Source organism: Capricornis sumatraensis, chromosome X (assembly GCF_032405125.1).
Source record: "Capricornis sumatraensis isolate serow.1 chromosome X, serow.2, whole genome shotgun sequence".
Lineage (NCBI taxonomy): Eukaryota > Metazoa > Chordata > Mammalia > Artiodactyla > Bovidae > Capricornis > Capricornis sumatraensis.
In genome coordinates, this window is record NC_091092.1 from 133,760,076 (window position 1) to 133,774,781 (window position 14,706).

Consider the following 14,706-nt stretch of genomic DNA (forward strand, 5'->3'; position numbering starts at 1 on the left):
AACGGATGCTGGGGCAATTTGATCTCTGGTCCTTCTGCCTTTTCTAAATCCAGCTTGCACATCTGGAAGTTCTCGGTTCACGTACTGTTGAAGCCTAGCTTGGAGGATTTTGAGCTAGCATGTGAAATGAGTGCAATTGTGCAGTAGTTTGATCATTAGAAGCCTAAGGAATAATAAACACCCCCAAATCTCCTTTCTGTTTTAGTATGGAACTTAATGGCCAAACAAGCATCACCAGCAAAGACAACTAGCCCAATCTGAATATGTAAAGGGGAAGGAATACTCTAGGGTTTCACTGGAAAGACAGAGTAGACAGACCCTGCCTGTGTTATGCTCTGGGTGACCATTGGTTAGCACTGAAACTCTAGAATAGAAAAATATATGTTTGTATTTTCAGGGACAAACCATAAGGAGAATGCCAGGGAAGATGGCCTCCTGTTTGACAGGTGGGAACCCAACACTTAAGAGGAAAGGACACAACTGAAAGTTCGAAAAGGGAGGCCTAGAACTTGACCAATAAGATAAGTTCTCAATAAGATATAACCAAAGACAAAAATGGAGAAAAAAATTAGCTCATTTCAGTGTAATGAAAGGCCTAAGAATGAGAAACCCTGAAGAGGTGTCACTTGACTAGATTATTTTTCATTTATACACTATAATAGCAAACAGAACCTAGGGGAAAAAAAAATCACACTGGATTCCACATGATTTTTATTAAGCAGTTTGTCTCATTACAGAGAACTCACAGGCCGTTAGTTATGATACTGGAGTAAGAAGCTGGGCAGCCAACACGGTTACCAAATGTCATCTGGTTCCTCATGAGAAAAGGCCGCAAAACTAAATTAGGAAAAGACAAAAATTTTTTTAATCTGTTATATTCTTGTTAAGTTTCTTCTGTGATCTCTATCATGTTCTCATTCCTTTCCTGTGGGGTTTCTGCCCTTGCTCACAATTTTTATCAGTAATTTGACAGGTTAATAAAATGCAATAGTTTTTTTTTTTTAAGTCAGTCATTTTGACTGATTCAGTTACAGGCAGACTCAAATATCTGAACGCTTCCCTGGCTGAGAATGAACCAGCAATATGATAAATGGTTTGCATAAGAACACAATGTTGGGGACACGATACCTTTTGTCTTTGGTGTCACTAGACGGCAGTGTGTCCAACTGTGAGCTCTCTCGGACCGCCTTTTTGGAACTCTGACACAAAGAGGAGGGGGGAGAGGAATTTTGCAATTAGATGTATATTTATATTCATTTTATTTAAAACTTTATGATTTCTATAAGAACTGTTTTTGAAATATATAAGTAACTGAGTCTATAAAAGCAGTGACTTTTAAACATGACATTCAGCAAGCACATCAGAATAAGCTACCTGGAAGGTATTCTCAACATAGTACATTAGACTTAGATAAAATATTACTGTCTCAGGACTAACTCATTCATTATTCAATCATAGAGCTTTCATTTTATTTATTTCTTGTTCTGAAAATAATAAGATATCCCAACTTTTACAAACTTTGACAAATCAAAACTTCTTCAATCTTTTAATCAAACAAAAGCCATGATTTGTCAGGAGTGTCAGATATTGAGAAGGCTGGAGCTCTATGTGACCTTCAGATTTTCTATGCTTTTCCCTTTGTCTCTAGTAGAGATGGCAGATCTTTACCACAAGGTTTTCAAGTAAACCACAGAAGCCCTCAGCACTCCCCACCCACAGACGCCCGTCCACAGCATCAGCACCTTATCTGTGGTGTCCTCATCTGGATTCTGTTGCATGATTTTCATGTATTTCTCTAAAGGATTTTCACCACAAACAGATTTAGATTTGTCTTCCATTTCCTGAACACTTGATTCGTATTCTTTTTCAATTTCCAGCTTCAAAGATTGTTCAATTAGCCTCTGAAACAGATGGGTACCAGAATAGGAACTATACATCTTTTAGAACTTCTAAGGGTTGAGAAACACACAGTAATGTAATCCTGATCCTTTACCTACAACCTGCATGCCAGAGAATTGTTTTTTAATTGAAGTCACTGCTACCATCAAAGGGGCACAAGTGAAGTGGCCTGATTACCTGTCTGGGACCAGCCTAAGGGCCAGGAGCACATCAAAGTAAAGAGGACAGGGGAGCCCTGAAGCAAGAGGCTCTTTTTTTCACCTCATTTACAATGAGAAAATCAACCGCAAAACAAGGTCCTCCTCATTCATGAGCCTGTTGCGAGGCCCAAATGAGGATGCATGCGACTGGGCTGGCCCTGCTACCCTGAGCCAGAAGGCCTGTGTGCTCCACAGCTCTCCTCAGGCTGCCCAGGGCTGGTTTGCATCCCTGCTCCTCCTAGCACTTGGAGACCCAGGGGGCTCCCTCTCCCACCAGCATCACTACCCTTTCCTGATCCAGCTTTTCAAGTTTTTGCCGCTCCCTCTGCAGAGTTTCCTGCCACTTGCTCTGCCTCTGCTCTGCTCCCTGCCTTCGTTCCCTGGCCTGCTGTTCTCGGAGTTTTTCTTCTTCCTTCTGTTCTCCGAGTGAATTCTGGTTGACACCTAATGGGACAGAAAATAAAGAACGAATAGCTTCCGGCAGCAGATTTTTCAGACAAGCGCGGGATGGGTACGCAGGGGTCTTGCCAAGCCCCAGGGAGACGGTGTGATTGTCAGCCACCTCTGCTGGCCTCCAAGCCCTCAGCCCCAAACCTGGCAGCGTGTCCCGCCCACCTCTCAACTGTGTCCCCATCCCCTCCTTCCTCGCCGAGGGGAGCCCTATATTTCTGCCTCTGCATCTGGTTCTGAGCCTGCCAGATCCTTAACATTCTGACCCGATCATTCATCCTCATTTATTCCCACAACATTCTGGTCACTACCCCCATCCTACTTCCACATGGGTACAAGAGTCTCCTGCCCAGAGCAAGACAAAACCACCAACCACCCTCCCCTCTCCGCTCAGGCCGCCTGGCCATCACTCCATCCCCTCCAGGCAGATCCCTCCCTGGGGTTTGGGGTTGCCTCTGTCCCCATCATCCCCCACGTTTTCTCTTGTCCCTTTCTGGCCTCACACCGATGCTTCTATGGGGCGGTTCCCTGCCATCTGCACGTGGCAATCCCACAACGCTGGCTTCCTTTGCTGAGCTCACTCTACGCTCTGTCCACCAACCTCCAGGGCTTCGGGCTCCCACCTCTCCTCATCCTGCTGCTGCAGTGAGGGTCCTGACCACCCTTCACCCAGAGCGCCAACACCACAGTCTCTGCAGTCCCTGACACCAGTCTCTCAGCCTTCAAGCCAGTATGCTTCCTTAGCACCAGTCACCTCCTGAAGAGAAGGGAGGATGCACTGAGCACTGTCTCTACTCCAGTAGAGTCCAGACCGTGGCAGCCGAGGCCCCAACAAGTGGTCTTTTCCTATCAGACTGACTTCCTCCACCATCACCGTCTCCTGCACGTCTGACCTCCACAAACCCCCTCCCAGCAGTTCACTGTCATCTGACTCCAGCTGCTCTTCTCGCCCCCACCTTTGCTCCCACAGTCTCCCCAGCTGGGCGTGCTCCCTCCCCATCTCTCCCCAGAAACCCCCCTCCTAATCCTAGCACCCCCAGTGCCCCCTCTCCAGTGCCTGCCTTGTGTCTATTTTCTGTTCCTTCTGGGCATGGCCCAGGCTTCATTTGCTGACTCCTGAGAGCCCACAGCACAAGTCCCTGTGCCTCGTGGTTGAATTACCTTCCAATCCCGCTGATGCTTATGCAGACTTTTCTCCTCCAGCCCTGGCTGAAAAACCTCATCTCTGAACTGCCCCCAACCCCCACCCCCAACAGTGTGGAGAAACAGACAAATTCTCTAGTTCACCCTGAATCTCTGTGCCGGACCCTGGTTCCACATCACCCATGGGAGACAACACAGGCTTGTCTGGCCCTTGATCCTGGCCATGAACCTGACTACTGGAGGCAGCCAGTACTCACTTCCATGGGCAGAAAGGCAATCTTCTGGTCATTCCTGGGGGAGGAGGGTCACTCCTGAATGGTGCAGCCACACTTTTGAATACTCATTTTAGAAGACCTTATTATATCATCTAGTACCTCTCAGAGGCAGAACACCTATTTCCTCAGTTGGTTTCTCTTACTCTGTTATTTCTATTACCATCTCCTCCAGACGGCTGCCACCATCCCTACTGAGTAGGGATGGTGATGGCTTGCTGACCACCCTCTCCTCCACAACCCCCCAACCCTGAGATGCTCCACAAAGCAGGGGCTGCTTGATTGCAGGATGCCCAGCCCCCAGGAAAGTGCCTGGCATAGAAAAAGCTCTTGATCAAGCCATCCTGAATGGATGTTTTCCACAGTGATTTACGCTGGACTCAGCAAAATCAACCCTCTCACAATCTTTCTTCTGTCAGCAATTCTTCCTGTTCCCGAGTACGTGACTTCACACTGCCTACAAGAGGCTTTGCACAGCTTTGGGGGAAGATGGTTTTACTAGTAGGTGGTTTTACTTGAAGAAGGGTATGTACGAGGCTTCAATGCTTTGGTCCCAGGAGAGAAAAGGACCTGTCCACTGGCCAAGGCCAGAACCACTTCCACATGCTGGTGAGGGAAGGGGGAGCCTGAAGAAGAGACAGGGAGAGAAAGTGGGCCAGACAGGACGGAGGGGTATAATGACCACTTTTCCTTCAATGTCATCACTATTTTGAAGACTGAAATGTAACAGGTTAACCATCCTAATTTTTTAAGGTATGAAGGAAGCAAACAGATAGAAAGAAAACAATATTAAATGTTATTATTGACATACCTCATTAGTTAGAACAGAGGAAAACTCACCCGGGTACTGAAAGGAGATGGGCCTGGTGGGCACAGGGGCTGCAGCATCATCTACATGAAGCATGTCACCAGCATGATGGAGGCCCTCTCTCTCGAATTGCCTTGGCACACTCCATCCATCTATAAGAAGTGCAAGTGAGCCTCCCCTAGCCCTCAGCAGCAGCAAGAGAAGAGAGGGTGGGGACAACCGCTTGCTGCACACTGAAGTTTCAGACAAAGCAACTGGGCCAGCCCTTTCCTTACAGGGTTCCAGGAGCTCACTGGAGCCACTCGCCAAGGTATCTGCTTCTCAAAGTGTTCTTAGGAGATTCATTTGCAAATTTGACTTGTTACTCAGCAGGGAAATCAGTCTAGTGACAGCAGAATTCATCTGGCTTGGTGAAAGGCATCTGAATTCTATTTCAATAGCAGTGATTTAACAAAGTTACTGAAGTTGGTTCAAAGATTTCATAAAATATACTAAGCCCTTTCACTTCTCTGTTCAAAGTACTAGACATTCAGACTTGAGGATGAAGCTCTCAAGGCAAAACAATAGGTTAACACACAAATGTAAAGACTTTCTGTGGGATGGGATCAAGATGGTGGAGGAGTAGGTCGTGGAGCTCTCCTTCTCCCACAAACATGTGGAATGATTCTCACTACTACAAAAAACATCAATTAAACACTGGCAGAACACCTCAGACTTAAACAGAAGGGTAAGAAAAACTCTAGGTAACTGAGTAGGATGAAAGAAAAAAAAAAAAAAGGAAGGAATTGGGAGGAGACCTGCACCCGTGGGAGGGAGCTGTGAAAAAGGAAAGGTTTCCACACCCTGTGAGCTGAGGCGCAGCCTTCAGAGGTGAGAACCTGGGAGACAGCCTGAGGGGCTACAGTGTGGTGCGCCACAACCAAGGGAGTACAGCAAGAAGCCTGGATCAGCCAGGTTGTTCATGGGGTCACAAAGAGTTGCACACGACTTAGTGACTGAACAACAACTGATGGATACCTAGATTATTTCAAGTTTCTGGCTATTATGAATAAAGCTTCTACAGCCAAAAACAAAAAAAGACTTGGTAAGCCAAAAAGAACCTCAGAGCTGGCTGACACTACATTCTAATTGTTTAGTGAAGTAGTAGGCTCCGAGGTAGAACAATCTAAGGCAGGACCAAAGTCAGGACAACAATTTCTAGTCTCTGAAGCTAATACTCCTTAATCTCCATTCTGTAACTAAGGAAGGTCTGAGGCAATTGATGGAATCACTATAATTCAAAGAAAAGTCACTTAACATGTTCACGTTCCATAAAGTGGGGGGGGGGGGCAAATTTTAAGAAGTCACTTATTTTAAATCTGAGGCAATCCTAACCTTCACAAAATAAGGATTTATTTACAGGCTTCATTTACCCCATGAACAGTATGAAAAGGCAAAAAGATATGACACTGAAAGATGAACTGCCCAGGTCGGTAGGTCATGGAGCCCAATATGCTACTGGAGAAGAATGGAGAAGTAACTCTAGAAAGAATGAAGTGACAGGGTCAAAGCAAAAACAACACCCAATTGTGCACAGGACTGGGGATGGAAGTAAAGTCTGATATTGTAAAGAACAATATTGTATAGGAACCTGGAATGTTAGGTCCATGAATCAAGGTAAACTGGAAGTGATCAAACAGGAGATGGCAAGGGTGAACACTGACATTTTAGGAATCAGTTAACTAAAATGGACTGGAATGGGCAAATTTAATTCAGATGACCATTATATTGACTACTGTGGGCAAGAATCCCTTAGAAGAAATGGAGTAGCCATCACAGTCGACAAGAGTCTGAAATGCTGTACTTGGCTGCAATCCCAAAAATGACAGAATGATCTCTGTTTCCAAGGCAAACCATCCAATATCACGGTAATCCAAGTCTATGCCCCGACCAGTAACGCTGAAGAAGCTGAAGTCGAACAGTTCTATGAAGACATACAAGACCTTCTAGAACTAACACCCAAATGTCCTTTTCATTATAGGGGACTAGAATGCAAAAGTAGGAAGTTAAGAGATACCTGGAATAACAGGTAAATTTGGCCTTGGAGTACAAAATGAAGCAGGGCAAAGGCTAATAAGAGTTTTGCCAACAGAATGCACTGGTCATAGCAAATACCCTCTTCCAACAAGGTAAGAGAAGACTCTACATATGGACATCAGCAGATGGTCAATACTGAAATCAGATTGATTATATTCTTTGCCGCCGAAGATGGAGAAGCTCTATACAGTCAGCAAAAACAAGACTGGGAGCTGACTGTGGCTCAGATCATGAACTCCTTATTGCCAAATTCAGACTTAATTGAAGAAAGTAGGGAAAACCACTAGACCATTCAGGTATGACCTAAATCAAATCCCTTACAATTATACAGTAGAAATGACAAATAGATTCAAGGGATTAGATCTGATAGACAGAGTGCCTGAAGAACTATGGACAGAGGTTTGTGATATTGTACAGGAGGCAGTGATCAAGACTATCCCCAAGAAAAAGAAATGCAAAATGGTTGTCTGAGGAAGCCTTACAAATAGCTGAGAAAAGAAGAGAAGCTAAAGGCAAAGGAGAAAAGGAAAGATATATCCATTTGAATGCAGAGTTCCAAAGAAGAGCAAGGAGAGAGAAGAAAGCCTTCCTCAGAGATCAATGCAAAGAAATAGAGGAAAACAATAGAATGGGAAAGACTAGAGATCTCTTCAAGAAAATCAGAGATACCACGGGAAAATTTAATGCAAAGATGGGAACAATAAAGGACAAAAATGGTATGGACCTAACAGCAGCAGAAGATATTAAGAAAAGGTGGCAAGAATACACAGAAGAACTATACAAAAAAGATCTTCATGACCCAGATAACCATGATGGTGTGATCACTCACCTAGAGTCAGACATCCTGGAATGCAAAGTCAAGTAAGCCTTAGGAAGCATCACTTTGAACAAAGCTAGTGGAGATGATGGTATTCCAGGTGAGCTATTTCAAATCCTAAAAGATAATGTTGTGAAAGTGCTGCACTCAATATGCAAGCAAATTTGGAAAACTCAGCAGTGGCCACAAGACTGGAAAAGGTCAGTTTTCACTGCAATACCAAAGAATGCTCAAACTACTACACAGTTGTACTCATCTCACATGCTAGCAAAGTAATGCTCAAAATTCTCCAAGCTAGGCTTCAACAGTACGTGAACTGTGAGCTTCCAGATGTTCAAGCTAGATTTAGAAAAGGCAGACGAACCAGAGATCAAACTGCTAGCATCCACTGGATCATTGAAAAAGCAAGGGAATTCCAGAAAAAACATATACTTCTGCTTTATTGACTATGCCAAAGCCTTTGACTGTGTGGATCACAACAAACTGGAAAATTCTGAAAGAGATGGGAATACCAGACCACCTTACCTGCCTCCTGAGAAATCTGTATGTAGATCAAGAAGCAACAGTTAGAACTGGTCATGGAACAACGGACCAGTTCCAAATTGGGAAAGGAGTGTATCAGAGCTGTATATTGTCACCCTGCTTATTTAACTTATATGCAGAGTACATCATGCAAAATGCCATGCTGGATGAAACACAAGCTGGAATCAAGATTCCTGGGAGAAATATCAATAACCTCAGATATGCAGATGACATCACCCTTATGGCAGAAAGCAAAGAGGAACTAAAGAGCCTCTTGAGCAAAGTGAAAAAGGAGAGTGAAAAAGCTGGCTAAAACTCAACATTCAAAAAACTAAGATCATGGCTTCTGGTCCCATCACTTCATGGCAAATAGATGGGGAAACAATGGAAACAGTGACAGACTTTAATTTTTGGGGCTCTAAAATCACTGCAGATGGTGACTGCAGCCATGAAATTAAAAAATACTTTCTCCTTGGAAGGAAAGTTATGAACAACCTAGACCGCATATTAAAAAGCAGAGACATTTCTTTGCCAACAAAGGACCATCTAGTCAAAGCTGTGGTTTTTCCAGTAGTCACATATACATATGAGAGTTGGACTATAAAGAAAGCTGAGTGCTAAAGAATTGATGCTTTTGAATTGTGGTATTGGAGAAGACTCTTGAGAGTCCCTTGGACTGCAAGGAGATCAAACCAGTCAATCCTAAAGGAAATCAATCCCAATATTCATTGGATGAACTGATGCTGAAGCTGAAGCACCAATACTTTGGCCACCTGATGCAAAGAACTGACTCATTTGAAAAGACCCTGATGCTGGGAAAGATTGAAGGCAGGAGGAGAAGAGGACAACAGAGGATGAGATGGTTGGATGGCATCAATGACTTGATGGACAATAGTTTGAGCAAGCTCCAGAAGTTGGTGATGGACAGCGAAGCCTGGCGTGCTGCAGTCCATGCGGTCACAAAGAGTTGCACACAACTGAGCAACTGAACTGACAGGCTTAGCTCTGATTTGCAATGGTTGTTGTTCAATCCCTAAGTCATGTCCCGGGTCTTTGTGACCCTGTGGACTGCAGCACACCAGGCTTCCCTGTCCTTCACTATCTCCTGGAGTGTGCTCAACTCATGTCCATTGAGTGGGTGCTGTCATCCAACCATCTCATCCTCTGTTGCACACTTCTCTTCCTGCCCTCAGTCTTTCCCTAACTTTGCAATTTAGTTATCCTGAAATTTTAAAAAAATGGAACTGAGAACCTAAAAATCTTCATGATACAAAAACATGGCACTATATCTGTATCACTGATTTTATCAGAAAATAAAAATGTGTTACTTTGTAACTGTTTTCCATTTTCTAACAATCGGTGTTTTGCCAAAACATTTTACATTTTGAAACAAGTTCTACATACAAAAGCAAGTATTAATATTTAAACTTACATTCAAAAGATGGTTCAAATTCCTCGTTATCCTTAAAAACTAGCTTGTCCGGATTTGAACATTCACTTTTGTCTTGAAGTTCTGTATGTCTTTGATAAAGACTGGATGGGAAGAATAAAATTCAAGAATGTGAAGCTTTAATAATGTAAGACACAAGAGCAGAGGGTGATGAAAAGCCTTTTGTGATTTGAGAAAATGCTTCAGAAAATTAATTTTTCGTGGACACATAGTGAATAGGAGCTACTCTGCACTGGGTGCTCTCCATGCACCAGACATCATTCCAAACCATTAATACGCATTAACTCAGTCACTCTTCCACACTGCCTCATGCCATGAGTTGGGTACTACCATTGCTAATAAAGAATATCCTGGCACTCTCAAAGCTGTTCTGATGAGGAATTTTTATTTAAAGAACTTGAAAATTTTTTCAAAAAGCTCTTTACACCATTAGCATGAGCCAGCTGAAGATGCCACGCGTCACAGTGCCCTAACTCGGCCCACATGTGTCCTGCCTCTCTTCTTGGCTTTAACACAGAAGGACCGATACGAGAAAAAATTACCTACTTTAGGACCAGACAAGCACCTGTGGTAGTTTTCAACTTTGTACAGTAGATGAACATCAACACACAGATGCCTACCAGGCCTGAGCTGAGAGAGGAGGAGTCAGAATCTCCCATGGTGGGGACCGGGCACAGGTAGAAGGCCCACCCTTGACTTGAATCTCAGCCTGCTGCCCACTCCTGCCCCCAAGTTTCTTGACACCATTAGCTTGACCCCATTCTGCTTCAGCCTGTGTATCCTAGGACTAACTACCACTTTTGAATTTATTTCAGTGATTGACACTGTGGAACCTTATTTATATTTAAATGCCTAAATATTTGTAAGTGACTTTTTCATGATGTACAAAACTATTTAACATTCACAGTGAATTGGTTTGCATTTGCAAATTTTTTATGTCTGTTTTATCTTTATAAACCAAGTCTATTCACAGAACTATGACGATGCTTATTAATACCCAAATACATATACTATAGGTCTTCCCTGGTAGCTCAGTTGGTAAAGATTCCGCCTGTAATGCAAGAGACCCCGGTTCGATTTCTGGGTTGGGAAGATCCGCTCGAGAAGGGATAGGCTACCCACTCCAGTATTCTTGGGCTTCCCTTGTGGCTCAGCTGGTAAAGAATCTGCCTGCAATGTGGGAGACCTGGGTTTGATCCCTGGGTTGGGAAGATTCCCTGGAGAAGGGAAAGGCTACCCTCTCCAGTATTCTGGCCTGGAGAATTCCATGGACTGTATAATCCATGGGGTCACAAAGAGTCAGACACGACTGAGCGACTTCCATGCATACATTATACATCAAGTTTAGCAAACAAGTAGAATGTTTTTTTCCCTCCAGGCAATAATTCAAATGATTCCCAGAGATCATGCATCTTATAATCTGACTGCAAATTCTATCCTGCCACATGGTCTTTAACATCACCTAAAAATCCGGAGCCAGTCCTGGCTGAGACCACAGGAAGCTAACCAGCCTCAGCAGAGGCCAGGCAGAGAACGAGGTACTTACTTGGCTTTCTGCTCCAGAGGGCTGGAGAGCGAGTGCACCGAAATGTTGTGCCTGGACTCTGCAGGCAAAGGCTGTGGCTCTCTGTCAGGACAGGTGGCGTTGACAGCGGACTGGCCCAGACCTATAGGGCAGGAGGAACCAGGACAAGCACGTTATAGACTGCATGGAGAGGATGGCAGTGCAGCTTCTAGAGGTTTCTACCACTTTGAAAATGCATTTGATCATCTTTGCAAGCAGTGGGGTATGTGAAAATCATCCACAAAACTAACAATTCAGGCATGAAAATGAAACTTCAGTGATAACAGGAGAACACATGAAACTAACCAGCAGCCAAAGAAAAGCCACAGTCACTCTAAAAACCTCCACGTGCCAAGCAAAATGCCGGCACTTGACGCTCCATCCTATGGCCTCCACACCACCTGTAACCTGGGGTGGGGGAGTCAGGGTTCCCCAGGAGCCCACAGTTCAGAGGCTCCCATGACTCCCAGTTTATCAGCCTCCAGCTGCACTGTTACCCAGAGAAGAGGGGTGATGAGGAGCAACTGACCCCCATCCAGAGCATCCACAGGCCTGTCCATAGCTCACCTTCCAGGTACGTTTCACTATTGAGGCTTCTTGCTTTGGGGAGTGGCGTGGAGGAGAGTTGTCCGGAGGCTGCGCTCTTGTGTGACCTTGAGGCCATGCTGCTGGGCACCTCAGACACCTCGCTCTCGTCCCCTCCTCGTGTGCTCACCAGAGGCTGCTGAGAGGTGACTCTGGCGTCCACAAAAACACACCTCTCGGGAGCAGCTACAGTCATGTTCTTGAGAGGTCCCGGCAGACACAGCAAGGGTGGGCTCCTGGCTGCCAAGCGGCTCTTGGCAGTGCACCAACTGACCCTTTGTTGGTAGTTCTGGAAAGCTTTTTCCAGGTGCTCTGCTTCCTGCTCCAGCTCTCTCACCCTTACCTTAGTACTGGCTACAAACTCAAGGTCGGAATCAAGGGAACTTCCCTCTATGCTGGCATTTGGATATTTGGGAATCCGTGGTGTAACTGGGCCTGCTGTCGCCTCTTGTCTCAGAGGATTTTTCAAGAAATCCCCACTGATGTCGCCATCACGAGGCCTCACCCTGGTGCTCATTAACCCACTGATGGAGCGATTCAGCAGAGAGTGCCCTGGGCTGCGGTACACTTCGTTCTCTAGTGCTGCAGGTCACAAACAGAGAGTGTGAGACAAGAAAGGAAGAGGTAGAGAACCAAACTGAAATGTTTCAGCAATTTTTTTGTTGAAAAATCAACTAGCACATTAAACAGTTTGTGGCATGTGATCAAGATGGTGGAGTAGTAAGATGTGAAGCTCATCTCTGCCCACAATACATCAACAATACATCTATGTGTAGAGTGATTCGCACAGAATATCTACTGAACACTGGCAGAGGACCTCAGACCTCCGAAAGGGCAAGAAAATCTCCATGGAACCAGGTAGGACAAAAGCGGGGGAAAAAAAGCAAGGAAGAAGTTGGGACAGGATCTGTATCCTCAGGAGGGTGCTATAAAAGAGGCAAGGTTCCTGCACCCCATGAGATCAGCCAAGATGGAGGTGAGCTCCAGAGCCTCTGGAGGAGAATGCAGCCTCTGGTGTGCAGCAGCTAGGAGGGAGAGACCTGCACAAAAGGTCAGCACCACTGCCCTGTACTCCCCAGCCCAAGACATGTATCCTCCCATGCAGGCAGGAGCTGGGTGCTGAAGCTCACACTTCAGAAATCAGACCCAGGGAGAGGGCTAGGGTGGACTGTGTGGAAACAGCCTGAAGGGGCTGGAGTCTGGAGCAGTCGCTCCTGAGGGTGTACACGGAGGAAGCTTGGGCCACCTTAGAGGCCAGGTGCTATTGATGGTTGGGGTGTGTGAGGGGTGGGACACACCACTGCAGCTTCTTCCACTGTGCACGCTTTCAGGTGGCATGACACAGCCTACAGGAGCTCCAAGAGGGGTCACAAGCTGCAGCAACTGCCACCTGCATGCCACAGGCTTCAGGATAAGTTTTGAGCCTCTGCTGTGACTTACTCCCCACCTCAGGCCACAGAAGCAGTCTCAAATGGCCACCACTGCTGCCCTTCTGGGCTCCAGGAGTGGTCTCAAGCCATCAATGATCCCATCACGTGCTCTGGGAGTGTGTGAGATCCTCCACCAATGCTGAGAACCTCAGGACTGGGCACCAGCCACTGCATCTGCACACCCCGATTATAAGGGGATAATGACCATGGCCAGCACACACTGAGCAAAGAGGTCACAGGCATCCATACCAAAAACAGCCCTCATGCCAAACAAACACTAAACCCACAGAAGCTACACGGTGATGCTTCCACATATAAATAGTCCTCCAAGGCCACAATAGATATATTTCTCTTCTGTATGTTTGAGAGAGAAAACTAAGTAAAATGAAGCAAAGGAACCACTCCTAGATCAAAGACCAAGATAATTCCCCTGAAAGTACAAACAATGAAACAGACCTCTTCAGTTTAACAGACACTGATTTCAGAAAAGATAATGAAAATACTAAAGGGATTAAGGAAAAGTATCAGTAAAAATGCAGAGTACTGTAAAAAAGGGACTAGAAACGATAAAGAGGAAGCGAGAGAATTACAAAACTCATTGCTGAGACGAAAACTGAACTAAAGGGAATGAATAATGTAGAAAAACAACCAATTCCCCGGTGGTGCGGTGGTTAGGACTCCACACTTTCACTGCTGAGGGTGTGGGTTCAATCCCTGGTCAGGGTACTAAGATCCTGCAAGCCATGCGGCATGGCCGAAACAAAACAAAACCAGTAACGCTGAAGAATGAATAAGTGACCCAGAAGACAATAATGTAAATCATCCATTCAGGACAGCAGACAGAAAGCCAAATGAAAAAAAAAAAGAAACCTAAACAAAAGACCTGAAAGTGGTGAAAGTGAAAGTCGCTCAGTCCTGTCCAACTCTTTGTGACCGCATGGACTATACAGTTCATGGAATTCTCCAGGCCAGAATACCGGAGAGGGTAGCCTTTATCTTCTCCAGGGGATCTTCCCAACCCAGGGATCGAACCCAGGTTTCCCGCATTGTGGGCAGATTCTTCACCAGCTGAGCCACAAGGGAAGCCCAAGAATACTGGAGTGGGTAGCCTATCCCTTCTCCAGCGGATCTTCCTGACCCAGGAATCGAACTGGGGTCTCCTGCATTGCAGGTGGATACTTTACCAATTGATCTAGAGACCTATGGGACAATAAAAAGCATACCAATCTATACATAATAGGGATTCCAGAAGGGGAAGAAAGAGAAAAGATCAAAAATGTATTTGAAGAAATTACGGCTGAAAACTTCCCAAACCTGAAGATGTAAACAGATATCTGGTGCAGGAAGCAGACAGGGTTCCACATAAGGTAAACTCAAAGAGACCTACACCAAGGCATATTCTAATAAAAAATGGCAAAAGTTAAAGAGAGGATTCTAAAGACAGCAAGAGAAAGAGAGCAGAAAACATAGATTCCCCGCCCCCCCACTTC

The 14,706-nt window shown here is 45.2% G+C and overlaps 1 protein-coding gene across 1 annotated transcript in view; it reads right to left on the reverse strand.

Moving 5' to 3' along the window:
- Nucleotides 1-716: 716 nt before the first annotated feature.
- OFD1 (OFD1 centriole and centriolar satellite protein) overlaps nucleotides 717-14,706 on the reverse strand; it is a 60,439-nt gene continuing 46,449 nt past the window's right edge. The window contains exons 15-22 of the mRNA XM_068962284.1: nucleotides 11,769-12,368; nucleotides 11,184-11,304; nucleotides 9,620-9,720; nucleotides 4,805-4,924; nucleotides 2,386-2,543; nucleotides 1,743-1,901; nucleotides 1,129-1,199; nucleotides 717-837 (exon numbers count right to left, since the gene is read on the reverse strand). Coding sequence (XP_068818385.1) covers nucleotides 795-837; nucleotides 1,129-1,199; nucleotides 1,743-1,901; nucleotides 2,386-2,543; nucleotides 4,805-4,924; nucleotides 9,620-9,720; nucleotides 11,184-11,304; nucleotides 11,769-12,368 — 1,373 coding nt within the window. The 3' untranslated portion in view covers nucleotides 717-794. The remainder of the gene's footprint in view (nucleotides 838-1,128; nucleotides 1,200-1,742; nucleotides 1,902-2,385; nucleotides 2,544-4,804; nucleotides 4,925-9,619; nucleotides 9,721-11,183; nucleotides 11,305-11,768; nucleotides 12,369-14,706) is intronic.